Below are 9,258 nucleotides of genomic sequence, written 5' to 3' on the forward strand. Positions count from 1 at the left end.
ACGACTTAAAAAATGAGGTTTAGGTTGAACCTTCCTCGCGTAATCGCTGGGAGCGGGCTCTGGCAAGGCAGCCACCTCAGGGCGCTCTGAGGGGAGAGCCGCCTCCTCAGGGCGGCCGCGCGCGCTTCCCGCCGCAGCCTCGGTCGCGCTGGGGTGGCGGGAAGCAGCCGGGCGCTGCTCCCCACCGGGGCGGCCCCTCCGCTCCCGGCCTGGCCTAGGGCCCCTCCCGGCGGGCGGCCCGCACCGACGGCGCCTCAGGGCCCGGCTCCCGGCAGCGGGGCGCGCCGGCAGGCCGCGGCAGCGGGGCAGGGCGGGCCACGGCCTCCCGCCGGCGGGCGGAGCGGCGCCTGCGCCGCGGCCCCGCGGGGACCCCCGTGCCCGGCGTCTCGCGAGAGGCGGCGGCGCCCGGGTAGCGGCGGGACGGGGACGGGCAGCGGGAGGCGGCGGAGCGGCGAGGAAGGCTGCGTTGCCCGGCCGGGAGGTGAGCGCGGGGCCGCCCACGGCGGGGTGTGGACGGCCTCCGCCCGCGGACGGGGCAGGCCCCGGGGGTCGGCGCCTGAGGGGACGGCTTGGGCGGCAGCGGGGCGCGGGCGAGGCGGTCCCGGCGGGGGGTGCCGCCCCGCGGTGGGGCCGGACGAGCTCCGGTTTTGAGCCTCAGCGGGGGCGCGGCGACCCCTGCGCTGGTCTCTCCGCTTTGCCCGGCGGCCGTGGTGTGCTAGGTAGGGTGCAGCGCCGGCCGGGACTGGGGGCGGGCGGGCTGCGGGCGGCTCTGCCGGTTCCTTTTCGCTGAAGCATGACGGACCAGCGTTCGTGTTGCCGCCGGCGCTGGGCCCGTTCTGCAGCGTTGCCTCTGGGCTCGGGGGCTGCCGCGGTCCGGGCGGCTGCACAAGCACAGCCGGGCGGCAGCCGCCCCGGCGGAGCGCGGCTCTCGGCGTGGCTGCACGGAGGCAGCCGCGAACGGCGTTAGTCCCGCCTGAACTTCAGGCACAAAACTTCGCTGCGAGCTGAACTGCGTACAGCGCCCTACTCGGCTGGAAGGAGGTGCCCGGCGGGCACACGCCGGCGGGGCGAGCAACGGGCTCTGCCTCCTGGCCCCGGCCACCACATCCAGCAGCCGCCCAGGGGTTTGCTCGCCCAGGCTGCGGCCGCCGGGGCCCATCCTGCCCCTGCCAGGCCAGGAGCGGTGAGTTCGCAGCTCCTGAAGTGTGTGACAGAGGGAGCGACCCAACGGGATGTGCTGCGAGTTTGGGAGTTTCCTCCTGGAAAGCTTAGAAATTGGTTATTGAGGCAACTTGCATGTATGGGTATTAAAACAGCACTGCCAAGCCTGTATAGAGCAGCCTTTGTGACAGCAGTGGGAGGGAAGGCTCTGGGTTAGCTGTGTAGATGAGGATGTATTGTTGCGGGTCTCTAGTGTATGTATGTGAGGCTGGGGTAAAACATGCAATGCAAGCCCTATTCTTTGTTTCAGGTATGCATTTATGCTAATGTAACTGCTGATACCCTTACATGGGTTAAAACACCCTGTTCTGCAAACGGTGCTATATTTTGGAAAGCTGTGGAGAAGCAATTTATTGATTGATGCCAAGCACATGAAAATAATATCTGGTTGTTGGTACAGGTCTGTCTGCTTTGGCTGATGGGAGCTCATTTGCCTGCACCTGCAGGAGGTTAAATTGGTTCCATTTCTCTAGAGGCTGGTTATTCCCTAGGTGTAACTGGTAGCAGGTGTGTACCATGATATGTGTAGAGGTGGCTGCATGGATGGAGTGAATGCTGGTGAATGCAGGTGCCCCGGGGGAACGTATCCATTTGAATTTGCCTTTTTTTTTAAGTTCTCATTCTACCTCTTTCCATCTTCAGAAGCAGGTGAAGCCCAAGCAAGTTACCCAAAATCCCATATCCTCTTATGTTAAAAGGAGTGGTCACTGGAGGAGGTGAGCTGGTGCTTGGTGCCTGACCTGTGCTGTGCACTTCCCCGTGGGGACTTAGGAGAAGTGGGAGAGGGACTAGCCTGGGGAAACACAAAGCAAGAAGAGATGGAATCTGCACCCAAGCCTTTGGAGGCACAGTCACTTCAAAACCATCGCTATTCAGACATGAGTTATTGTCCCCTGTTTCCAGTACATACCCGTGTGTAAGCTCCTGTATTTTCTTTAGGCTGTACTGCTCCTCTAAGTGAGCTGGACTTTGTTTCAGTTTCAAAGAGAGGCTGTGAGAGGATGTAGTCCTCGCAGAAATCGGAGAGGAGCGGAAGAAAGAGACAGGAATTATGTAATCTCATGTTTGCCCTGAGAACAAATAGTTACAGTTGGGCTGTGAAGTGCAAATAAGGTTTCCAAATCCCTGAGGAGTTGCATCTGTAATAGTTTTTGCAATAATAGCACTGGGGACACATAGCCCCGTTCTGGTTTTAAATGTGAGTTCGAGAGGTCATTACGTGATATGGCAGCTTGTGATACGAGAGGATGGGACCAGTGACCTTGGCCCTCAGTGCCTATCTCAGGCCTGGGGTGCGGAGAAGAGTCTGCTTCACACCCAGGCTGGCTTCAGGTTGGAGATGATCATGGGATGGCTGCTCAGGAGGCTCTGTAGGATGGTTATAGCACTTGGTCCATTTCCCAGTTTGCCAGCGTCATGTCACAGAAGCAGCTTTGTGTGGATACTGGTGCACGTTCTTGTTGGCTGGTGACTTTGGGTTAAACTTGAATGTAAATTCTTGGCTCCACTTGGAGGCTTTTCCTTTTGATTCTGGCAAGGGGAGGATGGAGGCGTGTTCCCTCTGATGTGTACAGAGACCTCTAATTTTTGCTTTCGGTCTGGCATCTTTTATGAAGTGCTCAGGAGGAGGATGTATTGTAGTCAATAGAGTAACTGTTTTCTGCAGCGTTTTTCTCGTGAGGGGGAATAAGCTGTGTTACTGCTTTTTTCCAGGATTCCTCTCTGGCACTGATAGAGTTAATAGAAGTGGAGTCATTTCGATTCTGTGCTGCTCGCTGCCGTACATCTTGGAAAAGCCAAACTCTCTGGCAGGCCTGCGTGCTGTGTCCTGAAAAGCAGGCTCGAGCCCTTGGGGTGCACTCGGTAAAGCTACATTATGGTGGTGGTGGCTTTGACAAAGAGCCCTCCTTCCGTTTGCCTGAGGAATGTGTGTGCCACACACAGCGTCTCATTTGCTTCTGTCGCTGCTGCTGAGAGGGATGATCTGTCTGCGCCAAGGTGGGACAGCTTTGCAGAAATGCTAGCAGGCTGCTGTGCTGCCCGGAGCTGTGGAGACTGCTGGGTATAGGGATGGCAGAAAGGGATGCTCCGTGCAGTTTTCTGGGCTTGCTGCATTCCAGCCAGCCTAAAGGTCTCAAGCAGCGTTGGAAGCACAGTGTGCTAGGGATTATGTGCGCAGTGGGCATCCTATTCATCCAGAATAGGAAGCAGTCCCTGCCCTGAACAGCTAACCAACTCAAAAGCAAGAACAGATTTAGGCAAAACGCAAACCCAGAAGTGTGCCAAGCAGTAGGCTTGGCAGCATCACACCATTATCTTCTGCTGTTGGATTGAGATGCTTGGCCTGAAGTGCTGACACACAGATGTAATTTGCCCCTTCTTTAACTTTGTGCTCATCTCTCTGGGTGTTCCTTCTTATATCTGCTCCATCTTCAATCTTGACTAGCTAAATGTAGAAGATTACTGCTGAGTAATACCTGCTTCTTGCTCTGCAGAGTGCAAAGTGTTATGTCTGCAGTTCCTTCACCTCCTCTTCGCATGTAGAATAAGAGCCTGGCTCCAGGAAACACAGCGTTTGGTGTTGTAGTGCAAAGCCATGTGTTAGGCTACAGCTACACTGAATTTCTGGCTCTCACTACTACTTCTGAAGTGTAAATAAATACACCCGGGTGGAAAAAACCTAAATACTCAGTCCTGCATTTTATATCTTTTGGGACAAGCTGAGCAAATACTTTGATATGTAACTGTATCTGCTATTGTTCCTGGTTGTTACTAAATTCTGGTCTAATGCTTTTTTTCTAGTATTTGAAACCAGGACTTTGATTGTTAAATCTGGCATCCCTGAGGCATAAGCACAGCCACAAAGATGGCTCTTTAGGCAAGTTGTTCAGTGCAAGGCTGCTGTGAGCTTCAAAGGTGCTGAGCACGTTTCTCCCGGGAATGACAGAGCTTGGCACTTTTGCCTATCTGGACTCTCAGGTTCTTTGCATCCCTGTACAGGGTGCGGTCGATGCTGTTTAAGAGTGGCATGTGAACTGCCTTGGGAGCAACCTCCATGTTTCTGGAGGAAGAGAGACCCCAGTCTTCATTTTGAAAAGCTTTTCAGGACAGCTTACCCTGAAGTGGCTTTGTTTTCAGAGCTGGTGTTCGCAGCGTTTGTCCTGAAGTCATTAGAAAGAATGAGAATGTCCGCAGAAAGGGCGGCTCTTGTTTTCTATCAGTAGATGCTGTTCTGTGTTGATAATCAGGGGCTGGACTGTGTTTGGAGGGGAGATTAGAGTGACTACTTTTTGCTTGTCTTCTGACGTTAAACCTAGCAGAGAGAGACTGTAAAACACCCAACCTTGGTTTCTCTCTCAAAATATCAGATAGCTGCTCCTCACTTTATGTTGTTGTTGTTCCCTGGCTGTAGGCACTGGCTCCTTGATCACTTGGGGAGAGAGCAAGGCTGGTTTGCCAGCCTGCCTCTGCTTGGGGCCTTGGACCAGAAAACATGCAACAGGGTGAGTAGACAGATCTCCCTTGAGGAGCTTTCTGGTGGAAAGGTGCTGGGAGTCAGCAGGGAAGCAGTGAAAAGATGAGACTGGTTGAAGTAAAACCAAATCTGCTGCACCCTCCAAAAAAGTTCTTCTGAATTACCCTTGTAACAGCCTGTCTTTGGTGGTCAAGGGTTGTTAGGGATGAGTGGGATAGAAATATAAGTTATGTTAAACCAGGAAAAGAGGTCCTGACTCAACAGAGTCCAGGTATGGACAAAGATTTACCAGGGCATCCTTGATCTTGGAAATCATTCAGTTAAAAGTGATCATTCCTTTAGATCTTTATTGATGTGTGGCTCTTACTGGGACCGTGTCCCTTTTGCGGGTTTTTGTAGGAAAACTGCGTTCTCTGTTCTTGACAAAGTGAAGTAGCTACTAAGAAAGGTCATGGAGATGACATCTACTGGGTGCCTTCACACAGGTTAGATAAGGCGATATGTTCAGGTCAGTGGTGTTCTCTCAACAGGGGCTTGCTTTAGCCGCTGAGACAGTGGCATCTTCAACTATGTATTTATAGCTCCAATAAGGTCTTTGTTTTCAGCATGGTGGTAACAGAACATTTTCATGGGAAGATGAGGCCACAGTGTGGAACCACAAGCTAAAGTCATGGATTGAGCCCTCTTTCTTCCTGTTGTGTGTTACGTATGTTTAAAAGTCAAGGAGATCTGAAAGTTGGCGCTGCATACTTTCTGTATATAGTTGTGGTTAATACTCTCAGACTTCCTTCTGTGATCTCTAGGCCTGAAATCTTTATATTTTATTTATTTTTTAAAATTAAAAAAGAGATTCTCTTGAAATCACTTGATTCTAGAAGCTTGAGATTGATAAAACCCCCATGATTGATATGGAAACTGGTAAAATTGCAAGATTATGCCGCCTTTTGGCCCATCAGCTTTTCTCCGTGGGGTCTCTGTGAGTACTGCAGACTCATGCAGCTCCCCCCATGTGGAAATCAATGGTCAGCCCCTCAACGAGTCTGGACTGTGCAAGGTTATTCTCTCCAAACCAGCACCATTAAGAGTTCAACTAACTTTTTTTCTGGTACCTTTCCAGGCTCCTGGTTTGCAGCGCCATGCTGGATCCCAAGCCTTACTCTGCAAGACAGAGATGAATCCAGGTGAAAGCCAGCTATCACAGTAGGTGTCAGGATGACCAAAGCACGGCTCCTCCGTCTCTCTGTGGTGCTGGTCTCCATCTTCATGATCCTCCTGATCATTGTGTACTGGGACAACGTGGGAACAGCTCACTTCTACCTACATACCTCCTTCTCCAGGCCTCATTCCCCAGGAGCCATCCCTGGTATCACGGCAGGTGAAGACTGGGAAGCCTTGCCAGATGTGGATGAATTTTTGGCAAAGCTGCTTAGTTCAAGCCTGAAACAGAATAGCTCTATCCCCCGAAAGACAGAACAGGTACTTGTCCAGGGCTCCAGCAAGCCTGTGGTGAGCAATTTGGAGGAGAATGTGAGGGGTTATGACTGGTCTACGCACAATGATAGAAACAGCTTGGACCAAGAGAAACTGCAGATAGAGAGGCAGAGAACGTTGCGGGAGTTTTGTGCCAATTCCAGCTTCACCTTCCCCACCAAGGAGCGCTCCTTTGACGACATCCCAAACTACGAGCTCAACCACCTGATTGTGGATGACCGCCACGGAATCATCTACTGTTATGTCCCCAAGGTGGCCTGCACCAACTGGAAACGGGTGATGATTGTGTTAAGTGAGAGCCTGCTGGACCAGGGGGTCCCATACCGGAACCCTCTGGATATCCCCCGGGAACACGTCCACAACACCAGCACCCACTTGACATTCAACAAATTCTGGCGCCGTTACGGGAAGTTCTCCCGGCACCTCATGAAGATCAAGCTGAAGAAGTACACCAAGTTCCTCTTTGTACGGGACCCTTTTGTCCGCCTCATCTCTGCCTTTCGCAGCAAATTTGAGCTGGAGAATGAGGAGTTCTACCGGCGTTTTGCCATACCCATGCTAAAACTGTACTCCAACCATACCAACCTTCCCACCTCTGTTAGTGAGGCCTTTGGGGCAGGCCTCAAAGTCTCCTTTTCTGACTTCATCCAGTACTTACTGGATCCCAGGACAGAGAAGATGGCCCCCTTCAATGAGCACTGGAGGCAGGTTTACCGTCTGTGCCATCCATGTCAGATAGACTATGATTTCATCGGAAAGCTGGAGACGCTGGATGAGGATGCTGCTTACCTGTTGCAGCTCCTCAAAGTGGACAGGCTGCTTCGCTTCCCCCCCAGCTACCGGAATAGGACTGCCAGCAGCTGGGAAGATAACTGGTTTGCCAAAATCCCGTTGGCTTGGAGGCAGCAGCTGTACAAGCTTTATGAAGCAGATTTTGTACTCTTCGGCTACCCCAAGCCAGAGAACTTGCTTAAAGACTAAAAGTGATTGGGCAGTGGGTGTGGGAGGGAACATCTGAAATACCAAAAATGTTTAAAGCCTCCTCATTTTTGCTCTTAACTCCCTTCCCCATAAAGGTTGGTACAACGGAATATATTTTTTCTACCGCTTCCCCTTCCGTTTTTGCAATAATGCCAGAGTCCAGGGTATTCCAGCCAGCTGTGCACATGCAAAAAATGCCAGGTTTTTTGTTATCATTTATTTTGTTTTTTAAAATGCCCCCATATTTTGCAATGGGTCGCTGCCCTTGGTTACTCTGCCAGTTGTGTCCTCCAGTAGCTTTTTATTAATACTTTTTAAAAATTAATATATTTAAGATATTTAATACAAACTGTGTGTTGTGGCAAAGGAAAGGAAGGAATAAAAAAAAAAAGTAAAAAAAAAACCCAAGAGATTATGCACTTGCCTCTGTGTGTTATCTCAGGGCTGCTGTTCCGAAGGTCCGAGGTTTGCAGAGCCCTCGGATTTCTTTGGGAGCTGATTTTGTCAGTGGTGCCTTCACCAGCTGTGTCTGCTGGTGGTGGCTCTGAGCTGGGCTCAGGGCAGATCGGGTGGGTCAGTGCCTGACTGTCACAGTCCTGGATGCATACCAGGGCTCCGGTGATGCGTGCTGCTTGTGGCTGGTGAGCGTGATGCCAAGGTCACAGGAAGGGAATGGCGGTTGAGAGCAGTGACAACAAGCCCCGTGACGTGTTTAAGGATGGCAGGTGGCCAGCGTGGTACCTCTGCGCTGCTTCATCTTTTGGCAGAGTGGTGGTGGGACTCAACTTTCCAAAAAGCTGAGCTTCCTCATCCCATGTATTCCTTGCTAGTGTGGAACATCTTCCATGACATGTCTCGTTCCAGGATGGTGCCTGAAGTTCTTGGGGGTTGTGGCCTGCATCGATGGCGGAGCATGCTCTTGGGTGGACACGGTGTCCAGAAATTGGCATCCAGGCTTCATACTGCAGCAGCTAAGGCAGAAACAGAGGTCGCTGTCGTAGCTGCTTACAGGACGGGGAGCTGGTGTGCTGCTCTGGCCTGGTCACCGCTGCGTACAGTGCGGGTCCCTTGAGAACTGTGCTATGTCCTCATTTCTGTGCATGCTTTAAGGGGAGGTGGCAAGGATGCAGATGCTTATCCCTGGAAGAAGAAGATCCAAAAGGTTTCTTTCAATAAACAAGCATCAAGGTGAACTCGAAGTTCATTTGTTTTCAGAGTGCCAGCTACTGCTTGTGATGCTGCATCCTCATCCGCTGCCTTTCTGTTTATACGGAATGACTGATGCAGATCTAATCATCTGCCTTGCTGGGACCTGCTGCAGGAGTGATGGTTGCCCACTGTGCTGGGAACACGTGGGCTGCTTCCTAAAGGAGATTAATGCTTTTGGAGAGACTTTTTGTGTCTCATCAGCTGAATCTGCTTCTCTTTTTCTCTCTGAATTGCTCTGCAAAAACTGTCTGCTTAGCAGATTGGGCAGGCAACTCTTTCAGAGCTGAAATGCATAATTATTTCCCTGGGCTGTGGATGCTATCGGTGATTAAGGTTCAGGGTCAGGCCTTGGGAAGCAGCCTTGTGTTTTGGGCAGACTTCTTTATGTTGGCCTTTTACTCAGTTTCTCTCCAAGGCCATTGGCAGACGTGACTTTTCCTCCCTCTCTCCTTGCTTCCCCAGCGTCTGTACACATACATCTTCTTGGTATTGCATGCTTTTCCTAGTGAATGCACTGTATCAAGCTTTTTAACCTATAAATGAAAGGTAATTGCTAGTAGTTATGCTCAAAACAAAGGGGTTGTTTCTCATTGCATTCGTGCCACTCTTCTGTAATTTCTGCAGAGATATTTGCAGTTTAAATGAGCCTGAAGCCATGATCAAGGTCTCTGTGCTTAGCTCTTCACAGCTTGGGGAAAAAGGAAGTGCCTGTTTCTGAGTCATTATTTAAAACTAATAATAGAAAAGTGTTGATCTATTCAATTTTTTTCCAGTTACCAGCTTAATTGCCGCAAAACAAAGTTTTTGAGAATCTCGTCTCTTGTAATGAGTAATCCCGGGAGTCTCTTGATTTCTGCTACATTTACATTTCTTCAGGGTGG

General features: G+C 51.1%; 1 protein-coding gene across 2 annotated transcripts; it reads left to right on the top strand.

Annotated features, from left to right (window-relative positions):
* The first annotated feature begins 254 nt into the window (after positions 1 to 254).
* CHST12 (carbohydrate sulfotransferase 12) lies at positions 255 to 7,583 on the top strand. 2 transcript variants are annotated; one of them, XM_055806294.1, is made up of 2 exons: positions 255 to 481; positions 5,814 to 7,583. In XM_055806294.1, the coding sequence occupies exon 2, from the start codon at positions 5,909 to 5,911 to the stop codon at positions 7,166 to 7,168; it is 1,260 nt and encodes a 419-aa protein (XP_055662269.1). In that variant the 5' UTR covers positions 255 to 481; positions 5,814 to 5,908; the 3' UTR covers positions 7,169 to 7,583. The 2 variants fall into 2 exon arrangements, with proteins under 2 accessions (XP_055662269.1, XP_055662270.1); XM_055806295.1 differs by lacking the exon at positions 255 to 481 and adding an exon at positions 595 to 719.
* Positions 7,584 to 9,258: the final 1,675 nt, after the last annotated feature.

Source organism: Falco peregrinus, chromosome 5 (assembly GCF_023634155.1).
Source record: "Falco peregrinus isolate bFalPer1 chromosome 5, bFalPer1.pri, whole genome shotgun sequence".
In the NCBI taxonomy this organism is placed as follows: Eukaryota; Metazoa; Chordata; class Aves; order Falconiformes; family Falconidae; genus Falco; species Falco peregrinus.

Excerpts from the sequence above, each read along its gene's own strand:
- CHST12 (XM_055806294.1), top strand. The coding sequence starts at position 5,909 with ATGACCAAAGCACGGCTCCTCCGTCTCTCTGTGGTGCTGGTCTCCATC.